This window comes from Colletotrichum abscissum, assembly GCF_030869225.1.
Source record: "Colletotrichum abscissum strain IMI 504890 chromosome Unknown Scaffold_13.1, whole genome shotgun sequence".
Taxonomy (NCBI): domain Eukaryota; kingdom Fungi; phylum Ascomycota; class Sordariomycetes; order Glomerellales; family Glomerellaceae; genus Colletotrichum; species Colletotrichum abscissum.
In genome coordinates, this window is record NW_026850021.1 from 1147619 (window position 1) to 1169261 (window position 21643).

The window sequence follows — 21643 nt, forward strand, 5'->3', positions numbered from 1 at the left end:
CCCATCGACTTACCAATTAGCTCTTTCTAAGATTAACGTCCACTCGCTCATGATGACCATGTGCCGCATCTTCAGGGGTGGCATGATCGCGAAACAAATTAACAAATTGCGCTTATCTTTGAAGCACTAATCATGGACGAGTTTATCGATCAGGTCTCCCTCTTTATCTCATTATCATATGCTAGCCACCAATCCTACATTCCTTTCCGCTGGAAGCAATTACTTCAGACCGCTCAATTCTCTTCTAGGCCAGGCCCTGTGAGTGGGCGATGGGAATGTTCGGTCCCATGACCACTTCTTTACCAAAGTCTCCTCGAGAGATCCGTCGAGCATCTGCACGACATATTTACCCAGGATGGGCAGGAACTTCCAGCCGTGGAAAGATCCGCAGGTTGCGACGTAGAGATTCTTGCTTGCAGAGTGTGGAGAGATGATAAAGTCTTCATCGGGCGTGACAGCCTCCCTAACACATGTATTAGCAAGACATTGCATCTTTCATCTTGACTCGAGTCCTTCAGGAGCCTCTATACATACCAGCAGATACGATAGTTCTCGTTCTTGAATGTTTCGCTTCCTTTCCCAAACAGGCTCTTTCCAGCATAGTCAACATCTTCTTTCAGAGTATCTGGTACCTCGAGCTGCGCATAGTCAACTGCCGGGGGAGGTGCAGATATCTGGCTTCCGTTTGCATGAGTCTGAGTGTTTCTGAAGATGATCTGACCCCAGAATTTCAAGGTCTTGTCTTTGGAATGGGGAACACTTCCGTTGCTTGCGCCTAGGATAAACTTTAGTATTAAAAACACAGCGGGGTTGAGTTGGAGCCAACTCTTCCATACCTCTCGATGGGGGCACCATGGAGATGCCAACTGGCCCGTCGTAATAGTCCTTTGCATTCTCCCCAGAGACAGGCGTAAACCCCTCGGTAACAGCTGCTGCTACGAACCTGTCACCAGCTTGAAGGTCTTTTCTTGCGGGTGCGCTATCAGCAAGCAACTTAGCCGTGTAAGCGCCTGTTGACAGAATAACTCGTGAGGCGGTAAGACTCTCGCCCTTTGACGTCTTGATACCGGTTGCAGCACCATGGTCATCGAACTCAATTTTTTCAACTTCTGCCTCAATGTACTTCACCCCGAGCTTCACAGCCTCTTCGATCGTTCTCTGCAATGCCTCCTTCGCCTCACCCCATCCACTATTCTTATTGACAAAGACCTCCTTCACATCAGTGAAATCAGCATCCTTGAAAATGCCGCCATACTGCTTCTTCGCCTCCTCGACAGAGAAAGAGAACAACCCAGAGTCGACTCCGAGCTTCTTGTAGTTCTCTTGCATTTGTTCTGCAAAGTTATTCGGCGAGACCCAGTAGACGCCGCTTTCGTGGTAGTATGGTTTCCAGATCGGGTCCTCGGACCAGTACTTTTTGGCTTCGAGGCAGAGGCGCATGTACTCAATATCAACATAGTCGGCGCGCACAACCTTGTTCCAGTCCCAGGAGGCGGCGACGCGGATCGGGGCGTCATAGGCGTTACGGTCGACGAGGGTGATGCTGGCGTCGGGATAGGCGCGGACTAAGTGCAGGGCTGTGGAGGCGCCAAAAACGCCAGCGCCTATGATGAGGTATGACTCTGTCGAGGCGGCCATTTCTGCAATACGGAGGTGTGTTAGCTTGTTGATTTGAGTCTGCGAAAATCAGACTAAAAGACTATGTTCTCAATAAGTCCGAGTGAGTCGCATCTTGATCCCCGTTGTCGGACACTGCCCGCACTTCATCCCCATCTTATCTTCTGACGTCATGTGATCAAGTCGGCACGCAATCAACTTTGGGCCGAACAATCTCCACTGAAACGTGGAGCAGGTCACATCCATCAGTGTTGTCTCGAAGTTATTGGAAGAGGTGTAAGTTCATAGTACTCCTGCCTTTGGCACACCTCAGAGTTGGGCTCTATGTAAGATTCTACGCTGGGATGAGAAGTGAAGGATTCATCTATGACTCTTTCCCCAACTATGGTAAGTGATCACCCCTTGGAATCCAGCGAGTGTATTGAGACTGTCCCTCCATGTCGTCTGTAATGTCGTCGGCGTCGTCGGCGTTACCATTCAACCCCCAGTACACAACAGTCTCCATGGTCTCAACAAGACTTTCAGGGTGAGACTACCATTGTTCGCGAATGAGGCTCTTCGCTCCGCCTCCCATTTCGTTCCACCGCTGCTCATCCCACATCACATAGCCCCATCGCCTTAACTCTTCTGGCACAAACCCTTCAAAGACGTTGGAGTATTGTGCATCCCATAACAGGACCCACGCCAGCGGTGGTGAAAAAGGTGGCACGTTGTCACCCATGAACTTCATCGAAGTCTTGGCCCTTTCAAGTTTGTCCCTGGCAGGTGTTAGCCCCGAAGTTCTATCATTGAATCTTGGGATTGGTATCCGCAACGTTATCCTTCACCTCATCAAAAAGTCTGTCGTACTTGGATTTGATGAATAGGTAGATAGACCCAAACGCCTCTACGTCCCATGGATCAAAGATTCCGAAGAAAGTATTACGAATCTTATCACTCCGAAAGCCATAGGACTGCACACCCTTGTTTCGACCGAATAAATGGCAATACGTCTCGAAGCGGTAGATTGCCCTGTAGATGCGTATCTCCTCACTTCGGCTAATACGTGTGACGTTGTCGGCTCCTGTTCTTGTCGGAATGGATGTCTCCCCCGACGTGAATTACGATACAGATGATACCACCTGCCGGAGGTTTCCAAGCGCCCAATTCGCGTACAGACGAGCGATGGGTCGAGCTACAGAAACATGAAAAGCCGCCATTCAGCGAATTTGACCGCCCCTTGCAACATTATGTTTCCCTGAGAGTACGGTATCATAATCTTCGGGCAGGAGCCGTTCGCACAAATCGTCTGTTCGCTTCGGTCTGAAAATTGCTACCCGAGACCTAAGGGTGGCGAAGGCGTCAATATAATACCCATCAAGCTCCTTGCTCAAACAAGTGAAAAGCAGAGTATCGCGGGTCTTTCTATACTGCGCATGCAGCACAGGGGATGCATTTATAACACTATGAAGCGTCGGTAGATCCGGCATCCACGATAGAAGAAGAAACCGAAGCTCGGCTGGTAAAGATTCGAGACGAGAATTGGATTTTGAGTAATCGCAGACAGCCTTATTTTCGAAATGAGAAGAGACCTTCAGAGAGTCCGAAACAGTCTCAGCTATTAGGCCATCTGGATTAGATTCTTTCCCCAGCCGAGGAGTGGTCTCCAGGTGATTGGAAGTACCTTCCGTTTTTAGGTTACAACAGGACTTCGGAGAAGAGGAAGAGTCTTCAGTCTCCGAATAGGGAGAGTCGTTCGGGTGATCTGAGGCAAACGAATTGTCGAGACAAAGGGATATTTCCAGCGGGCCACGAGCAATTCCTCCTATGAGGTAATAAGAGGACTTTCTCCGGTCGAGGTTAGTTTCGTGTCCAATGCGGGGTGAAGGGCCAAGAGGATCGGGCGGTCTGATCTTTGGGGTGATAAGAGAGCTTTGGGAAATCGACAATACTTTCGATTTTGAAGTCAAGAATTTCCTCCATGCTCTCGGTCATTGTGTTCATTCTCTCTCCATCATCATTGCCACTTCGAATGCGGCAGGGTTCGCTGTCGTTGTCATCTTCTGTCGACATCGTTTGGCATCTTGGTAATAAAGCAAAGTCTTTAATCTGAACAAGTGTATGAAGGAGGAAAACGATTCTATAGAGTACTTTGGCACAGTCGAGGAGAGAGAGAGAGAGAGATCAAGATTCAGGTAATGGTGGGGTTGTGTTTGTGAAGAGGAAGAGATCGCGTTGCTAAGCCACTCGCTGAACTTCGAGTGGGCCAGTCTTGTTACACATATTGTCGCTTTGTAGCTTGATGCGATAATACAAATTATGTCATACCAATGGAGATAACTTGCACTGCGATCTAGGCTCACAGTCCCAGCCCCAGCCATCAGTTGACTGAGTAGCTTTGCCACCGACATCGGCACACTACATGTCGTCCGGGTTGACTCTAAGCTTAAGGTATGTTGGGCAAAAGATTACTGACAAGACATCGTTCACATCTCATAGAGATGTCCAAGAGGCCTCAACATTCGATACCATGCATCTAGGAGCTGCGGTAAGCAGTGGCTAATGTGAAATCCGCACCTGTGAATCGTATTAATCTAAGAGTTCCGGTTGCATCAGTGAATAAGCGCCTCATCATGTAGTTAGTATCAGTTTGATTACATGTTATGATATGTTCCATTGGCGCGTGTGTAGAGCAAAGCTTCTCTACATGTATTGTTCTTACACCAACGCCCAATTAAGTACGTACTCGGATTTGACATGAAAGCTTCACTGCCGACAATTACCTCCGACTTTCTTTCACTTCTTAGATGAAATTAAGAAGATACCTTTTAAGCAACGACCTTTTTGTTCATAAGTGGCATCGATTTAAATGACCCGTAAACTTCATAGCAGCATTTGTTTCTCGACCCATGACAATCACCAATACCACACGTTACGCCATAAACTCGACCCAATGATATCTGCTGCCTGTTCTCCAAGCGCATAAGTGGCTACCTGTAGGTTCGCCGAGATAGGAACGGGGAACACGGACGTGTCGACGACACGAAGGCCCGATACCCCCATCACTCGTAGGTCGCTGTCTACGACAGTGCCCATGGCGGCTGTGCCGGCAGGATGATAACATCCACTACATGATAGACCGCGTCAGTAAGATCATGAAGCCGAAGAATGTTGTAGAAGTGTGAAGAAAGTAAGTATGCGAGGAAGTGACCTACCCAGTGTGACCGCGTACCAGGGCGTCGACCTCTTCATCGGTGGAATCCACCGTCAGTGGATGATCCGTTCCATCGCCGTCAATAATCTCTCGACCCATAATGGTCATGTTGGATGACATGAGCCTGACAGCCTCCCGTATCGTCTCCCGTGCGGCAAATCGGTCAAAGTTGGAACCCAGAAAATTCGGGTCGATAACAGGGTCGTCCTTGATATCGGCAGACTGGATCGAGACGGACCCGCGACCAGTGGTAATAAGAACGACGGAGACGAGCATGATGGCAGATCCGTCGGCTGAGATCCCGCTATATAAGAGTTGATGTGAGGAAACGGCACGGTCTCGATTCAGAAGTGGGTGCAGCATCGGGTTGGGGGAGATCCCGCCTTCGTCCTGTGCAATGGCATCTGCCAGGCCTTTTCTGGGAAGCTTGGTGGCGGTGATGAAATCGCCGAAGCCGCCAAGATCGTACTGGGGCTGCTCAAATAAAGGATTGCCTGATCCCTTGGCCCAACCAGCGGAAGGATCGGCGAAGTGCCAGAATGTGGGGAGGAGGATGTGATCATGCAGGTTCTGGCCGACGGCTGGCTGGTCCAGAATGACGTTGATGCCGTGCTCTCGGAGCATGTCTGCCGGTCCGATGCCGGAAAGCATCAATAGTTTTGGCGTATTGTAGGCGCCTGCTGAGAGGATCGTCTCACGCGCAAAGATCTTTGTGCCGTTCTCGAGTTGTATGCCGCGGGAGACAAGGGGACCTCTAGGGGACCGATCCACCAGGATACGAGCGACGAGGCTGTCAGTTAGAACGGTGATGCCGTTGAGAGAGTAGACCTGTGATGCCAGCTGGCGCTTGCCGTGGTGTCTGTTTTCTTGGATGTTGCCTACGCCGAGATTATCGCCGCAGTTAGAGTCAAGAGAAGGCAATGGATTGACGCCGAGTTCTCTCCACGAGTCCATCAGCGGCTGGCGCAGTGGAAAGATACGGCCCATTTCCACTGGTGTTTCGACGTTGACTGGTCCCTGATGCCCATGAACCGACGGGTTTGTGGTTTGGTCCCAAAGCGTCTCCGTCTTCCTCATGTATGGCAGCTGGCCCTCATACGTCCACCTCTCGTCGTCTACCATCTCGCCCCAAAGGTCGTAGTCGACCTTGTGGCCGCGAACCCAAGCGCCTTGTTCATGTCTCGTAAGCGAGGATCCGAAAGTCAAAAGTAAGTTGAAAGACGTGGGCTATGTGCCCGTCATAGTTCTAGCCACTTACCTCCGTTAATGGCAGTGCCACCACCCAGCCCCTTGCCAGCGAGGGCGGACATAGTTCGATTGTCAACATTGACTTGTGGCACTGAAGTAAACGACCATGTGTGATTACGGGTCACTTCGGGGTCCGTTTCGATTGCCTTCAAGTCTACAAGCTCATGAGTGTTGGGGCCTGCCTCAACTAGGAGTATCTTGAGGGTCGGGTCTTGCTCAAGGAGTCGGTTTGAGACGACGGACCCCGCAATTCCAGCTCCCACCACAATGCAGTCCCAAATGATCATTATGATGGAATTCGAATTTGTCGTGCTTGAAAGAGGGAGAATCGGGCTGAGTGGGCGAACCCAAAGGATCGTTTTCCCGAGGAGACGAGTTGTTAAGTACTCACTTCTACACACGCCCGGCAGAACTGGGCTTCAAATTTACGGGAAGGGGTAGAGTTAACATATGAAAACCAAGGGATGGAGAGAAACATGAGTCTCCATCGTGTGTCAGACAGTGGAAAACAGCTTTATAGGGGGAATTCGAGAAAATACCATGAAACTCTTACGCGAAGTGGTCGTGGTGGTCACGGCAGTGGGTGTTGCGGGCATCTAGGGATGTTTTTGGAATGTTGGCAGGTACGCTGTGTAACGGTGACACAGAGCCGAGATGTTGAAGTCTCAGGACACCCCGTGATGCGGACACGTAGATCCTCGCCGATCTTATTTTTTCACTCGATAATTGATAGGTAGAATAGCTTTCAAGCTATGACCGAAGTACCGCTTGAAGATGCTCGGCATAATGCATTGTAGTGTTATAGCGGTGTTGCTGTCGCTAGATGGTGGTATCATCAAACTGAGCGACTTGTCTCTAGTAGGTGGCCATGCCGCTGTTCATAGACATCCTCTCTTTCATGCTTGTCGCTGCTTTGAAATGCTCCATGCACTTGGGCAGCAAAATTCGAGTAAGATCTAATTCTGTTGATTCTTAACCGCGTGTGAGTCGAAAGGCCACGGAACGATAATCTCCGAAGTCTTGAGTCTTCAATCAGGGTAAAGCCCAGTCATAGCTGGACATAGTATAAGGTAGCATCCAATAATGATTGTCACAATAGAGCGGTGATCCATCGGTTCTTTGTGAGATCATGAGTCAAGTCACAGGAAACCACCGATAGCGACGGCTATAACGAAACAGAATACATCAGAGATTTGTCCAGTCGCCGTATAAGCTACATAACGCATGCTGCTGGATGAACATACTGAACGTCAATGAAGGACAGTAAAAGGTGCTTGCCAGTTGTAGCCCTTGTTGAGTTTGAACTACATTATCCATGAAATTTCGGCAGACAACAAATAGACAAATAGGACGAGAAATTTTGGGTTTCCCAGCAGAAAGGGGAAGCCTACTGCTATTTGTCTCAATTATACTCTCCCTGGGTGAGTGGCTGTCACCAGACGTCTGCCCCTGAATTCGAATAGAAGTTGAGTGCGCTTCTTCTAAGCTACGGAAGTCCCATCGAACTAGGCTAGTTGCATGATAGGCAAATAGTCTGCCTCTCGAGAGTCTCTAGCAGGCTCAGTTGAATCCTCAACTCGGCTTGGCTGGTAATCATTCACATCAATTAAAACGCTCACGTCCCTATATAAAAGGCTTTCGACCGCTACCGGCTCGCTTTTGATTGGGGCTCCATAGTGGATTCCCTACAATCCTCACTACATGTGCCGGATTGATTCCCCACTGGCGAAGGTCAAAGTTGAATGAAAGCACCATAATCATACTGTTCACCACTTATACGGAGCGAATTAAGTAGACACCTAGCAGGACGCAAGCAGGAGATCACGAGAAGGGAGTGAAAAGGCTTGGCCATGAGTCATTCTGAGTTATCTATCTTTGTTCAGATTTGGGAATGCCGTAGGTGACTTGCTATCTACATACTGAATGAATCTGCCTTTATGTACTCATGCTTTTCGGACCAAGTCACTCCCAGCAGCCCACGTGGCTCATGGACTAACTCTACGGGCTCACAACATGATTTCGACATCATGAGACCATTTCAGCATATTCGCTTGCCAAAATTCAGCTTTCCATTTAAGACCTTTTTGATCCCGGCGTTGGCAAAATGATGTTCGGTATCATTCTACAATTTGAGGAGACGCAGTGATGCGCCCGACCCGCGACTGAGGCGGGCCGCGTATGGGGGACGAACCACATAAGGTGTTTGTATTCCTTCTGCATATTCTTGTCAGCGATTATAGGCTCTGAACTGCTGGAATCTCCTTGGCCCAGTGTCATACAGCCATGCATGCGTACCAATTCAGTCTAGCTGCGGCACAGCTGTCGCCCGGCTAGGGTGTGACCGCGAGAGGCCGGCTCGTACCGAAAGCACATTTGTTCCTTGCTACATGTAGCTGGACAGAGGAATGCCAAGATCATGGGCTCGCATATTTTGATCATAGTTGGGGTAATTATTTAAGGTGCTTGTCAGCCCGAACCTTTTTGTCCGTTATTCCTGCAACACTCATATCTCCACCAAAGACGAACATAATCAACATACTCCTCAACGTGGCATCGCTTCGATCTAGATTCTAAGATATAGTGATTCTGATCTGAGTAGGTAGCTCCACAATGGACTATCAACCTTATATAACAGGATCCGTATTACGGACCGTTCTATCCGGCCTTGTAGTTCTCCCCGCCTTGGGATTCTCTGTACTTGTCCTGCGTAAGCCCGGTGCCAAGCACGATCACACACGCCGATGGGTTGACTTTACCAAGATTGCCCTGGGACTTTGGAGCATGTGAGGAATTTCTATCATCATTGCTTATAACTTTCACCGCACCTCCCGAGAAAGCTTCAACCGTATCTGTTCCAACACATTTCCGGTCATGAGACTAACACCGCCGACGCTTTTTAGATCTGAACTCCTCAGTTTCATTTACTGGATTGTTATCACAGTCTCTTACGCTTGGCGGAAGAACGGCCATTTCTCCTTTCCGAATGAACTTGTCTATGTCTATTTCGTCGGTGGGCTGGTTGGATACCTAGGCCATGTTGCCCTTCTTCTCGCCTTCTTTTCTCTAGCTCACGCCTTAACCCAGCTCCGCAGCGGGGCCGAGAGCGACGATTACAAAGCCTATCACATCGGAAGAAAGGTGGTGCTCGGCCTGTCGGCTCTAGTAACTCTGGTGGCTGTGGCAACTTTTGCCTGCGAGGTCGCTGAGACGGTTTTGTTCGATATTCTCCCTCGCAGAGACCGCTATGTACCAGGCGATTGGGACAATGCGATCAGGCTGGGGTTTGCCGCCCAATACATGGGTGTCATCAACATTGGCTTTCTCTTTGTTGCGGCCCTCGGCTTGCTTGGTTATGCCGTTGTATCCTTCAAGACGGCCAGGGGCAGTCCTACCCAAAAGGTAGGCAGTCTTTTCTTGATCTTAGAGACAGATATGAATCCATCTGAAAATGTTGCTAACCCGAATTCACTTGGTAGGCATCTACTCTTCTACTCATTGCAGTCTCTCTCTGGCTCATAACCAGACTGTATAGCTTCATCACCTCTATCATGGTGGTGACGAATCATTTTTGGGGCCGGGGTCCATCGTACATTGGAGCCGCAGTTGTCGATGTGATCCTCTCTGTTTGGCCATCGTTTGCGGCTCTCATGATCCTCTACGTTTTAGCGTCTGACAACACGTACAGTCTCTCAAGGCTTCACTATGAGGAAGAAGACGATGAGCAGAGGATTTGGGATGAACGAACACAAAGCACTTGAGGTCAGCGTGCTATGTGGCGCGGCTCATCAGCAAGACTTTGTGCCCCGATCGTATGACTTCACCTACGCGTCTCTCTTCCTTCTGATAGCTCCCATTTGTGGGGATAATACCACCTAGGCCTAGAGAATGGTGACATTGTCATCAATGTACGAGCGACAACTTTGAGAATTAAACACATATTACTCTTAAGAGCCGACAACCCGCATACAGCTTTCAAGAGCGTCAGTTGTGCTCGCTATCTCGAGTTTTAACGACAGTATGAGTCGTCGCGGATCAATGTTAGAACATCACAGCAGAGTGAGTATTTCAACGGGAGAGTTTTACAACTCTCAGTTCAGTAGCATCTGTTAGGTCTCTACAGCACCAGCAGCAATCAAGGAAGCTTACGTAAGTAAATGAAAACATAAATTAACGGACTCTTACGCTGCGGGATCAGCATCTGGTGATGTTTGGACGGCTTGCCATTATGCGAATGGTAGCGCATTGCTGAAGCTTTTCCGGTCGTGGCGTTTGGGGGGCATAGCTGTTAAGGCTCTACTTTCAATTTGCTCGAATTAGCACCAAAATGCACAGCCAATCTGAGTACTCTACTAAGCTTCATCAAGCTTTGGCAATACCCACATCCCAGTCCGTAACAGAGCCACACGGCGCTGTACGAGGAAAGCTTCGGGGAGTTATTACAGCAAGACGCCGACTCCAGCTGAAACTTGCCGCCTTGGCGACGGGAATTCTTTGCCCAGACGCGTCGTCATCGGGTTCGCTGTCCACGACCCTGTCAAACAAGCATTTCCATTCTTTGTACGCTGTCTACTGTTCAGCACTCTCTTTCCCTGTCATTTATCCATTCGCTATCGTCTCATTGCTTCACTGAATTCCGTGTCTCTCATTGCGTTCGTCCCTTAACACTGGCCTCAAGAAAGAAAGCTTGAGAAGATGCCACGTCTATCAGACGAGGTGCAGGAAGAGCACCTCTTGGGCGCCGAATATTCGGACCACGAAGGGGTGCTACCGATGGACCCGTCCGAACCGTCGCCCCGTGCCGGCTTCCGTGCTTTCCATAGACCTCCGCCGCCAAAATGGAGGCGGCCCTCCTCCGGTGATGGCGGTCTCGGCGGTGCTCTTGGCGGGATGGTCTACAAAGCCGGCTCGCGTCTCAATGCCGCCTTGGCTCCTTTCCGTGCCCGATCGCCGCGTACCATCATCTTTATGCTGGCTCTCCTCAAGTTTGCCATTACTATCAAGGGCATGATGCTCATGCTTCCCATGATGAGGCTCATCGAGGATGACATTTGCCATAAGCACTATAAAACTAGCCCCACAGAAATGATCCCGGAGATGAAGTGCAAGGTCGACGAGGTGCAAAAGCAGCTTGCTTGGTTGAGCGGGTGGCAGTCTCTCATCGGTGCCGTCGTCAACTTCCTCGTCGCTTTTCCTTATGGCGTCTTGTCAGATAGGTAGGTAACTCACGACTCCCCTTCTGCGTGAGAGCAGAATTGAAGTCATCCTACCTTACTACAAGTTCATTTACCTGATCGCTGACACAAATTCTGTACGTTCAGCATCGGCCGGAAGGCAGGCCTAGTCTTCGCCTACATTGGCACTGTCGCCGCCTTCAGCTGGTCCCCTTTCATTCTGGCCAACTTCCCCGAGCTGAGCATCTACTACCTCTTCATCGGTTCCTGCTTCTTCTTTTTCGGCGGCGGTATCGTCGTTGTCTTCAACAATGTCTACGCCATGGCCGCCGATATCAGCACCGAAAAGGACCGCGCCTCAAACTTTGTCATCCTGTCCGTTGGCGCCGTGGTGGGTGGCGTTAGCGGCCACGTCTCCGCCGGCTTCCTCATGGAGAAATTCGGCCCCTGGGTGCCGATTCGTATGGTGTTCCTACTCACACCGTTCGTCTTCCTCATCATCATGCTCCTACCCGAGACTCTCCGCGTCAAGCTCGACAACGGGCACGAACCGCCGAAACCGCAGCTGCCGCTGGGCGACGCCATCAAGGAAGGCTTTTTCAAGGGGCTGGTTCAGCTTAAGGACTCTCTCGCGATCCTTAGAAACCGCAATATCCTCCTCTGCCTTGTGCCCTCCATCGTCGGCAACCCCATCATGACGGCAAACTCCTCTACACTACCGCAGTACGTGAGCAAGAACTTTGGCTGGACGCTCGCCCAAACCAGCTTCCTCCTCTCCCCGCTGGGCTTTCTACACCTCGGCACCCTCGTTCTCCTCCCATGGGTCTCGAAAATCGTCGTCGACCCCCGCGGCCGCTTCCGCCGCACCGGCTTCGGCAAGGACGCCCTCCTCGCCAAGGCATCCTACATCATGATCGCCGCCGGTGCGCTTCTCGAGGCCTTTAGCAGGGAGATCGTCGTCTTTCTCCTGGGTCTCGTCTTCCAGACCTTTGGTTCGGCCCACAACCCGCTCGCGCGCGCCATGATCACCGAGTTTGTCGATCCGGAGCACACGTCCCGGTTGTACGCGCTCACGAGCATGGTCGATACTCTTGGGTCTCCGCTCGGCGGACCGGTACTGGCGTGGGCCTTCTCGGTCGGACTTGAGAAGAAGGGACTATGGAAGGGGTTGCCGTGGTTCTACGTTGCGTTCTTGGCGTCCTTGACGTGGGGGGCGCTGATGCTTGTAGAAGAGCCGAGGAAGAAGGGACCCATCCACTTAGAGACGGAGAGCAACCAAGAAGCACTAGACTATGAGTCAGGGGCGGAGGATTAACCCCGAATGAGGTTCTTCTATCATTCGATATGGCTTGATTTGCTAGTGGTTTCATTGCATTGTTTTCTTCTGGGATAGATAAGGCGGTATGGCAACTGGGTTAGATGGACTAACAAGCATAGACTGGATATTTCATGTAAAATTACCACGACTCAACGGTATCGCAGGCTACCGTGGTCAGCGAGGGAAGGGTAAGCAGGCGTTCTGAATCAATTCAATTAAAGATGGACAATATACCGCGGACCACTTCCGGTTGCTGGGCGGACAATTGACAGCCAACTGACTGGCAGGGCCGACCATTTTCATGAATGGGGAACCATGGCGCCGGTGATTGAAGTTGTCAACGGGGATCATCCCCGATGGAGCAAGACGATTGTGGATTCCCGCCGCCTCGTTGGCATCGACAACATCAGCTGCCATTCGCCCACGTGGCTGTCGCTGGTCTTCAGGTGTCTGTCGCGCAATGGGGGAAGACCCTCGAATGAGGACTGTTGTGAGTGGTACGCAAGGCTAACATGAGGCATGCGAGACTACTTATCTGGGTCATCTATATCATTAATGAGGGTATTTGTTCCATCGTACAAGATTCTCTCACGATGGGCCACAAGGTCAATGCGCATGAAATTGGGCATTTTCGGGCTTAACCGCGGTGCTGGGTGGGTTGCCTTGATTTTTTTCTTCAGTTTGTTTCTGTTGTTTGTTGGGCATCGTCATGCCTTAGCTCCTCAAGACTGCCGATGAACATTGTCACCAAGATCGCTATGATCTCGATGCCATTAACAACAGACTCGCTGGTCCGGCGGGTGGTGCATATCGTCATCGTCATGGGTGACAGACCAGTCAGGCGGTTCAAAACATGAACTCATGGCCTCTCCGCTTGCAAAGAAAAAAGAGCAGATCAAGGAGCACCAGCCACACCGAAACCACTTCCCCTCTGTTGTCTTCGTCAGTCTCCAGGTCCTACCTGGTTCCCAAGTGTCATGGTCAATGGGCGAGGATCCCTGCTGTTTTTGTGATTACTGGCCACAAACATCAGCATCATTCCAAGCGATTAGATCGTGTTAGGTCTTATCCAGGTCTCTCGAGTTTCACAGCGGCGCCGAATCCTTCGATTCTTGGCAGGTTTCTAGCGTGTGGCTGGTCCTCCCCCATCCCAATAGAGTCTTTGTGATCAACGGATTCTCCCAACTGCGGCTACTTGGAACTTCTCCATGAAAGATCCGTATTTGTAAATGGAAAAATTACTAACATTGAGGGCCGCAATTGGGCGGTAACAGAGAATAGTAGCTCGATCCGCTGTGGCTCGGTTTGAACAAGAGTGTAGACTCTAAAGGCTAGTTCCCTCTCCCGCCATCTCGGTCTGTGGCGCAACTCTACGAGCACCGATGATCCCAGCTCACAGCCCAATAGTTCAAACCGGAACAGTATTGACTGATTTCCCCCTTCACCAGTTCACCACACCCATTCCCCGGTGTTGCCCCATTTCGCCGCCGCCCTCTCAGTTTAGTCTTCGCCCTGCTAATGCGGTTGGGTGGTAAGACAAGAGAAAAACCAGACCCTTATTTTGATCCGTCCACCGCGACGGGATTACCCACCCCGCACTCAGTGGGCGTCGCCGCACCGCAGAGACAACCCGGCCGAATAATGTTCAAGGGCGAGGGTCTGATGTCATGGGGTGCCACGCTTGCCATCGCTATGCTATGACTCTGTTGCTGGGGACTTGGAGGGAATGGTCACCTTTGATCCTTTCAGCCACCGAACCAACACCGAGATGGGACTATGGTTGGGCATTCATCATGTCTGCCAAGGATTGCCGGGCGAACATATAATGCCCAGGCCTCGGAGAGAGCCCCCCGGCATGAGTTTTTGTCATTGACAGGTTTTCTCGTGTTTTGACTCCATCGTCAAAAACCAGAACTTCAGTAAAACCTAAACCCGCCTGTGTATTTTTTATTTGAGGCTTTGCCACAATATTTGAACCTCACGATACCCTCACGATACCTATTTAGTACTTCATTTTCTCATACGTGAACTCTATATACCGTTCGCAAACAATAATACCTCTTGTGCCTTTACCTTATCTAAGTACCAACAAGCAGCCGCTGCATTCTCTCTATCCCACAGAGACAATAAAACCATGGCCACTTCCGACTTGGAATCCAAAATCCGCCAAGCAGCCGTCAGAAACCGCCAGCTCCTCGCCATCCTCGCAGACACAGACAACGCCATCCCCGACCTCCGTCAACAACGCCGTCTCATCACAGACCTAGACCACCAGCTTAAAGAATCCGACAGAAATATCCGTGCCCTCGACAGCCGCCGCAAAAAGGAACTCAAAGACCATGAAAAGTTTCGCGACAGCGTCATGCGCCGCTTCGTGCACAAGGCAGTCGGCAAGCGCGACAAATTCGATGAGCGCGCCGCTCGCGAGGAGCGTGAATACTTTGACGTCCTGCAGGACGAACACCGCGAAAAGGAGCTCAACAAGAACGTGAAGGAGCAGTTGAGCGAGGCGCGCGAGGCAAGCAAGGCGCTTGAGGTGGAAGCCAGGCGGCATGATGAGGCGCAGTGCGAGCTGGATAGCCTCTATGATTCGATCTTTGCGGGCCCGACGCCGAGTTATCCCGAAGAGGATACCCTCGAGCAGTCGGCGGAACAGGCGCTACACGAGTACCATGATACCCGATCAAAAGTCGAAGCTGAACAGCATGCCATACGCCTTCTCACGGATGCGATGAAGAGGATGGGCGACTCGTTGCGGCACATGGACGACGCCTTGAGCCACTCGCGCATGGACATGTTTGGCGGCGGATCGATGACGGACATGATGGAGCGGAGTGCGTTGCAGCGCGCCGAGAGCGCGGCGCAGGAAGCGAGGATGTTGGTGATGCAGGCGCAACGGATGACGCCGTACATCGGAGACCTGCCGCCGATTAACATCAACCACGGCAACCTCATGGGAGATGTGCTGTTTGACAATATCTACTCCGATATGGCGTTCCACGATGAGATCAAGAAGTCGAGAATGTCGATTGAGAAATGTGCCCAGGCTTTGAGTCGATACCTCCACGAGACCAGGGACCGACACATGTATCTCTCGCGGGAGCAAAAAGTTCGCGGGGAGAGGTTGGAGAGCACGCGCACGGCGCTGCAGAAGGAGCGAGAGAGGTTATTCGAACAAATTACTGGGGGCAGTAGTGATATGAAGTTCGGGTCTGCTTCTTCGAGTGCCCTGCCGGTTGGATTGAAGCATTGAATGGTGGGAGGATTTGTGGGAGTATATGATTACTATGGCATGCAAACCAGCGAGTTTGGATAATGTTAGCAGCTTTAGATACCAATTTGCATGTCACAAGTTCAAGTGTCAACAAAATAGTGTTTGTTCAGTTCTTCAGATGAATTTCATTTCGTCATAGTATATCTGTCCGGCCGTTGATAAAATACACACACACTATCTAGTAGTCCATGCGCTCGTGGCGGCCTCGGCGCTCACTATATCAATCTGTCAGTCCCTGATCGATGTGTACTGAATGATCTGAAGGGTTGCTTACGGGTTGTACTCGTCCATGTCACCGTATTGCTCCTGGTACAGGTGCTCGGCCTGCTTCTCAGCGTGTCTCTTGGCCTTCTCACGGTCGATGTAGTCCAGGCCCTTGGTCTCGAAGAGCTTGTCGACCTCGGCGCCGGCAATGCCAGCAATCATCTCCTTGGCGAACTGGTGCTTGACGGGCTCGCCTGTGTAGAATGATGATTAGTTCGAGTTTTGGGTGAGTTAAGGAAGTTATTGAGCATACCGTTCTTGCGCTGGCGGTCCTCGAAGAGCTTCATGGCCTCAAAGGCAGCACCACCGGCAACAATCTCGTGGGACAGCTTGCCCTCGTGCTGGCCCTCATAGACGGCGTCACGGTGCTCCTTGGCTTCTCCGAATCCGAACATTTTGAATAATTTGGTGTGGGGTTGGATAGGTGTATAAAGTCAATTGGTATGTAGTGATGTACTTGAGCTTGAGAGTGAAGTAGTAGGTTTCCCAAGTCAAAAATGAGGGAGCAGCTTGAGGGGTTCTTATGCCCCTCCAGCAACCAGGTCAAGCTCTCATGTGATCGACAAAGGGCCCATCTAAGCTTGCTCTATTTCGAGAAAAACCCCTTAACCTTCCTGTGCCCCTGGATTCACACTGCCCGATGACATGATGGAGGGGTCGATCCAGCACCCCTCGACCCTCATCCGTCAACGCTGGCCACGCCTGCCTTTTCTGCCACTTTTCACGGAGGCCGCGTCCCGCCGATTCATGCTCTAGCTCGCGAAGCCATTGGACACAAGTTGGGAAACCGACGGGAGGCCTTAGCTGAAGCATCAAACCCTTGACGCGGCGCGGGGTGGCAGGAGGGGTCTAGTCTAGCTCGATTACCATCGAAACCAGTTCTGACCCAGGAAAGGCACGTCTTCAGAGGCAAGCTATTGGACGAGCCACCGTCTGGCGTCTGGCGTCTTCTTTGCCGACTTAGCCTTGCCCGACATGGACCTGACGTAAAGCCGTGGATGTGCTTTGGCGGGGTTGCTCGGCACATCGGCAGCGCTTTCGTTCTCGCGGGAGTCGGGGGACCTGACGAGTGACGACGGCTTTGTCCGCGTTTCCACGGCCGTGTGTCTTTTGCGGGTTATGATTCGAGGGAGAGCCCGAGGAGGGGGGGGTTAGACTCCCGAGCCCACCTCTCTCGTTCTCTCTCTCTTACCTCTACTCTTGCATTCAAACTCTCGGCTCAAGCAAGAGTAGCCAACGGCTATGACTGAGCAACCCAACACTGGACGAACACAACTAAACAAAGGTTCTAGTCCGCAAGCCTCCCTTTGAAGTTCGCTGCCAATCAAGCTAGATTCAAGAATTGAGATGTTGCCCAGAATTCTGCGCTTGTAGCCGATTCGGTCAAGCCCCGCCGGCCCGGGGAGTTCGGCATTGGGAGCTGCGTCACTATGTCAGCCACCCCTGCTGGGCTGAACCAGAGACGAAAAAAACAACTGGGGACGCTGCGGCAAGAAAGCTTGACCATCGCGCGGCTAACCGGCAAAGAAGGTCTCCATGCGCCGTCGCCCCCTGTGTCTCCCATTGGAGCTACCATAGGGAGTCTTGTTACACAATGATGCCCCCGTCGGGCCTCTCTCTCATCAGGATTGAGCAAGTTTAAGCCAACAGTCTCCAGCTCTTATGCAGCTTCGGCATACACAGCCCACATAACGTTTGATCTTGGAGAAAAGACAGGTCGACCCTGCATAACTTGGAGTGAAGCTGAGGTCCGTGTCCCTCTTCAATGACGTGTCAGGAAGCTTTGTGCAGCGGGTGTCTCAGAGACTCTTCAATCCGATGTACTCTACAAATAATAGGGGGAAGGGAACCTCGAGAATGAGGGGTAGCTCTCGTAAGGTGGGCGAGAGCTGTTTATTCTTCTCTGAATCGTCCAAGTTCCAAACCAATCCCTCCTCACCGCTTGAATCGACGATTCCAGGCCCTCTTTCATGACAAAGAGCGGACGGAACCTTGACGGGTGCCATCCGGGTCCAAGAAGATAGCTTGGATGGGCTGCCGCTTGGCTGACTGGCTGGGTAGTTGGGTGATTGGTTGGCTGGTTGGCTGGTTGGCTGGTGCTGGCATTGTTGTTCCAAGGTTTCGACTTGTTCCTTGGAAACTTGCATCCGCCCGGCAGCAAGCTCAGCCATGCGTGAGGCTTTCGTAGACCGCTGGTCCGCGGCCCTCATAAATCTGCTGATCTTACGAATGCTGCTCCAAAGGAAGCTTACGCATTATGGGTGAATGTGAGACTGTGGTTTCGTCACATTGCTTTTCTCCTCCAGACAACCTCACAGCACATCTTATACCAGAGGCCTTGGTGAAGAACGAGGCCCGCGTGGTAAGATAGCTGCCAGATCCTCGATGGCCCGGCACAAGACGATCACCTTTCTTGGCAACAGCGGGATCATGCATCGACGGAAGCCCCCCGGCTTGGCAAGGGTCCAGACGCCAGGGGTCCTAGTGTCCACCCTTCCCACAGCTAGTGCAGGTAGTTTCATGCCAGCTCTTCCACCAGCTCGCCCTTCTGTGCCCAAACGCTGTTCTGCAATGAATGAGGCCTCTTTATCGTGGGAAACGACTGCTCTGTGAGTAGGTTCTGTCACTGAGAGAATATGGGGACTCTTTTGTTAATCCCCCAATGCGAACTTCCATCTTCACACGAGCGTGATGCCGCCACGAGTTGCCTCTAGCTTTGCAAGTCGTGAATTACTCGCTTTTAATGCTAGTCGATGCCATCAAATCTGGCCTGTCTATGATTTACCACCAAACTTGACCAGATACTCCTCGTGCGCCTTCTTCTGGCTCTGCCATTGTTTCTGCAGCTTCTTGAGCTGGCTCTTGGGCACGTCACTGCCGTCCTTAAGCTTAGTTGGCAGTCCCTCCGCGTCCCACTCCGAGTACTTCTCGTCTCCCTTAAACAGCTCCGTGTGGGGAAGCTTCGCTTTCTCCCACTTCTCCTTCTCCGCTTGCTCGCGCGCTCGTTTCGCCTCTTCCTTGGCCCGGGCCTTGTCCGCTTCCCTGGCCAATTTCTCGTTCTTCGCCGCGATCAACTCGCTGGCAGGTACAAACTTGATCAATGACGACTTGCCATCCGGCCTGTCATCCAAGTAAACTCCGAGATTTGTAAGGTCTTCGTCACGAATCCGATCTGTAAGAGACAGGATGGCCTTCTTCGTCTCGGGAGACACTGATGACACGATACGACGGAGCTCGTCGCGTAGTCTCGAGGTAGCACGCAGATACGGCAGAGCCAATTGCTCAGGATCGCGAACACCCTTATCAGCCAAAGTAGAGGACTCTGCTTCCGGGTTTTGTTGCGACAACAGGGCGGAAACGGAATCGGCCGAAGTCTTCAGCGCCTCCACATCCGACTTCACGGTCTGGAACACCGTCGCGTACGGCTGCACGACAGTCTTGGGGTCAAGCTTTGCGTTAGACGCAGGCGCAGCCCAGCCAAGGCCGTCATAGGGCGCATTGGCATTCTCGTCGAGACCAAATGTTCCAAGAATCTTTGTGATCCAGCGGGCGACGGCAACGAGCGCGGGCACGTTAGCCTCTGCATCTTGGGAAACAACGACCTTGTTGGCCTCGCTGACAAGTTCCTGAATAACACGCATCGCTTGAGGGGTATCGAAAGAGTTGGAGAGGGCGGTTTGCAGGTCAGCCTTGGCTTTCTCCAGGCTGCTGACAAGTCCTCCGGTGGGCTTGTCTGACAGTGACAGAGATTCGACACCATCGGTAGAAGCGCTGGCATCCGCAACATATGCCTTGACGTTGGTAAAATAGTTCTGCCGAAACGTTAGCTTAGAACTTATTATTACGATACGGCTCATAGACTCACGTTGATAGTTGCCTCCCAGCTGGACGCCTGGGCGCGCATGTCGGGGGAAATCTCGACGCCATCGTTCCACTTGCCCATCAGGAACACAATGCGCATTCCTCTGGATGTGTAAGTCGTGGCAAGGGCATCTTGGATAGTCTGGAAGTTCTTCAAGGACTTGGACATCTTTGAACCGGAGATTGACAGGTGACCCATGTGCATGAAGTTATTGACCCACGTGTGCTCGCCCTTTGTGTTATCGACGTAAAAAGCCTCGCTCTGGGCCAGCTCGTTATCGTGGTGAGGGAAGGCCAAATCGATACCGCCGGAGTGAATATCCATCTGGGCTCCGAGAATGTCAGAGGCCATGACGGAGCACTCGATGTGCCACCCCGGCCGACCCTGACCCCATCTACTCTCCCAGTATGGCTCTCCCTTCTTGGACTTCTTCCACAGCGCAAAATCGCCTTCATTGCGCTTTTCGCCCAGGTTCTTCGACAGAGCTCCCTCTCCATCCTCCTGCAGTGACTTGTCGTTGCGGTTGCCGGGTCGCAGACGGGCGTATGTGTTTCCGGCCTTCTCGAAAGCTGTGATATCGAAGTATACGGATCCGTCAGACTCGTATGCGAATCCCTTGTCCACAATGCGCTCGACAAAGCTCGCAATCTGGGGAACATATTCCGTAACACGCGTAATGACGTCGGGTCGCAGGCAGTTGAGAGCGTCCATATCGTCGAAGAATTCCTTCTCCATGCTCTGGGTCAGGTCGGTAAAGATGGTCTGATCGCTCGTATCAATGGTCTCCTTATAGAGGGAGTCGAGGTACGGCAGAAGAACCTCATCGGTTCCCGGGAAGAACTTCTTGTCCTTGATCGCAAATGCAGCAGCGTCCATGTTCGCGATGTGCATCTTCGTCTTGGCCTCGTCGTCGCCAGGCTTGCCTTCACCAGTCAGGGTGCCACCTGCAAGAACCTTTCCATATGCGCTATCTCTTCGCTCGAGGTAGTTGTTCTCGTCGAGGTCGGATGATTGCATCAGAGACAAGCTCTTCTCGGCGTATGCGCGGAAAGCTGTCAGAGTAAGCTTCGCCAGCTCTTCGTCCGAGTACTTCTTCTGCTTCTCAAGTTCGAGGAGACGTTGTCTTCGGGCCTTGATAATAATCTATGCCACAGGGAATGGTCAATAAAGCCTGATGTGCCAGTGGAAAGCTAGTGAATCAAACCTTGTCGTCGACATCAGTGATGTTCATGACAAACTTCACATCCGCGCCGAAGTAGTGCATCATAATGCGCCGGATGATGTCGGTCGACACATAGTTGCGGGCATGGCCCAAATGACTCTTGTCGTAGACAGTAGGACCGCAAGCATACCAAGACACCTTGCCCGGGTTGATTGGTGTAAATGGCACCGGTTGACCGGGCTTCAAGGAGTTGTGCACCTTTAAAGACTCCATAGTCGCGATGGAGGAACAAGCCCTAGAGAATCGAAAGTTGGGTATCTGAGTGGAGAGAGAAATGGAAATTCTGGTGAGTCTAAAGAGGCGATTCATCCAGAATAAAAGGAGAGAGGCACAAGGAGGGCAGAGTGCATGAGAGTAGGGAGTCACTTCGAGAGGGTCGGGTCAAAGGGTCGAACTGAGAGGATTGAGTCACTCAATTGGGAAGGGAGGGGACGGCGACTTTGTTGGAGGGAGCAATTAGCCGCCCACCTATCA

The 21643-nt window shown here is 51.6% G+C and overlaps 10 protein-coding genes across 10 annotated transcripts; 3 read left to right on the plus strand and 7 right to left on the minus strand.

The window, feature by feature from the left end:
* Nucleotides 1-219: 219 nt before the first annotated feature.
* On the minus strand, nucleotides 220-1638 carry CABS01_06564 (FAD dependent oxidoreductase; the record flags this gene model as incomplete). Its single annotated transcript, XM_060539930.1, has 3 exons — nucleotides 220-463; nucleotides 535-775; nucleotides 837-1638. 3 exons carry the CDS (start codon nucleotides 1636-1638, stop codon nucleotides 220-222), a joined length of 1287 nt encoding a protein of 428 aa, XP_060404467.1.
* Nucleotides 1639-2402: 764 nt separating this feature from the next.
* On the minus strand, nucleotides 2403-2816 carry CABS01_06565 (uncharacterized protein; the record flags this gene model as incomplete). Its single annotated transcript, XM_060539931.1, has 2 exons — nucleotides 2403-2690; nucleotides 2739-2816. The coding sequence occupies 2 exons, from the start codon at nucleotides 2814-2816 to the stop codon at nucleotides 2403-2405; spliced, it is 366 nt and encodes a 121-aa protein (XP_060404468.1).
* Nucleotides 2817-3401, minus strand: CABS01_06566 (uncharacterized protein; the record flags this gene model as incomplete). The annotated part of the gene is made up of 1 exon (XM_060539932.1): nucleotides 2817-3401. A coding segment is annotated over one exon (585 nt), but the record flags the coding sequence as incomplete, so codon positions are not given.
* A 1111-nt stretch (nucleotides 3402-4512) lies between these two features.
* On the minus strand, nucleotides 4513-6345 carry CABS01_06567 (GMC oxidoreductase; the record flags this gene model as incomplete). The annotated part of the gene is made up of 3 exons (XM_060539933.1): nucleotides 4513-4723; nucleotides 4812-5979; nucleotides 6069-6345. The coding sequence occupies 3 exons, from the start codon at nucleotides 6343-6345 to the stop codon at nucleotides 4513-4515; spliced, it is 1656 nt and encodes a 551-aa protein (XP_060404470.1).
* A 2584-nt stretch (nucleotides 6346-8929) lies between these two features.
* CABS01_06568 (uncharacterized protein) lies at nucleotides 8930-9816 on the plus strand (the record flags this gene model as incomplete). The annotated part of the gene is made up of 2 exons (XM_060539934.1): nucleotides 8930-9457; nucleotides 9535-9816. 2 exons carry the CDS (start codon nucleotides 8930-8932, stop codon nucleotides 9814-9816), a joined length of 810 nt encoding a protein of 269 aa, XP_060404471.1.
* Nucleotides 9817-10750: 934 nt separating this feature from the next.
* On the plus strand, nucleotides 10751-12544 carry CABS01_06569 (major facilitator superfamily transporter; the record flags this gene model as incomplete). The annotated part of the gene is made up of 2 exons (XM_060539935.1): nucleotides 10751-11271; nucleotides 11377-12544. 2 exons carry the CDS (start codon nucleotides 10751-10753, stop codon nucleotides 12542-12544), a joined length of 1689 nt encoding a protein of 562 aa, XP_060404472.1.
* A 2137-nt stretch (nucleotides 12545-14681) lies between these two features.
* CABS01_06570 (uncharacterized protein) lies at nucleotides 14682-15800 on the plus strand (the record flags this gene model as incomplete). Its single annotated transcript, XM_060539936.1, has 1 exon — nucleotides 14682-15800. The coding sequence occupies one exon, from the start codon at nucleotides 14682-14684 to the stop codon at nucleotides 15798-15800; it is 1119 nt and encodes a 372-aa protein (XP_060404473.1).
* A 199-nt stretch (nucleotides 15801-15999) lies between these two features.
* On the minus strand, nucleotides 16000-16480 carry CABS01_06571 (uncharacterized protein; the record flags this gene model as incomplete). The annotated part of the gene is made up of 3 exons (XM_060539937.1): nucleotides 16000-16036; nucleotides 16096-16279; nucleotides 16339-16480. 3 exons carry the CDS (start codon nucleotides 16478-16480, stop codon nucleotides 16000-16002), a joined length of 363 nt encoding a protein of 120 aa, XP_060404474.1.
* Nucleotides 16481-17884: 1404 nt separating this feature from the next.
* Nucleotides 17885-18091, minus strand: CABS01_06572 (uncharacterized protein; the record flags this gene model as incomplete). The annotated part of the gene is made up of 1 exon (XM_060539938.1): nucleotides 17885-18091. The coding sequence occupies one exon, from the start codon at nucleotides 18089-18091 to the stop codon at nucleotides 17885-17887; it is 207 nt and encodes a 68-aa protein (XP_060404475.1).
* Nucleotides 18092-18859: 768 nt separating this feature from the next.
* On the minus strand, nucleotides 18860-21478 carry CABS01_06573 (tRNA synthetase class I catalytic domain-containing protein; the record flags this gene model as incomplete). Its single annotated transcript, XM_060539939.1, has 3 exons — nucleotides 18860-19897; nucleotides 19951-21090; nucleotides 21152-21478. The coding sequence occupies 3 exons, from the start codon at nucleotides 21476-21478 to the stop codon at nucleotides 18860-18862; spliced, it is 2505 nt and encodes an 834-aa protein (XP_060404476.1).
* Nucleotides 21479-21643: the final 165 nt, after the last annotated feature.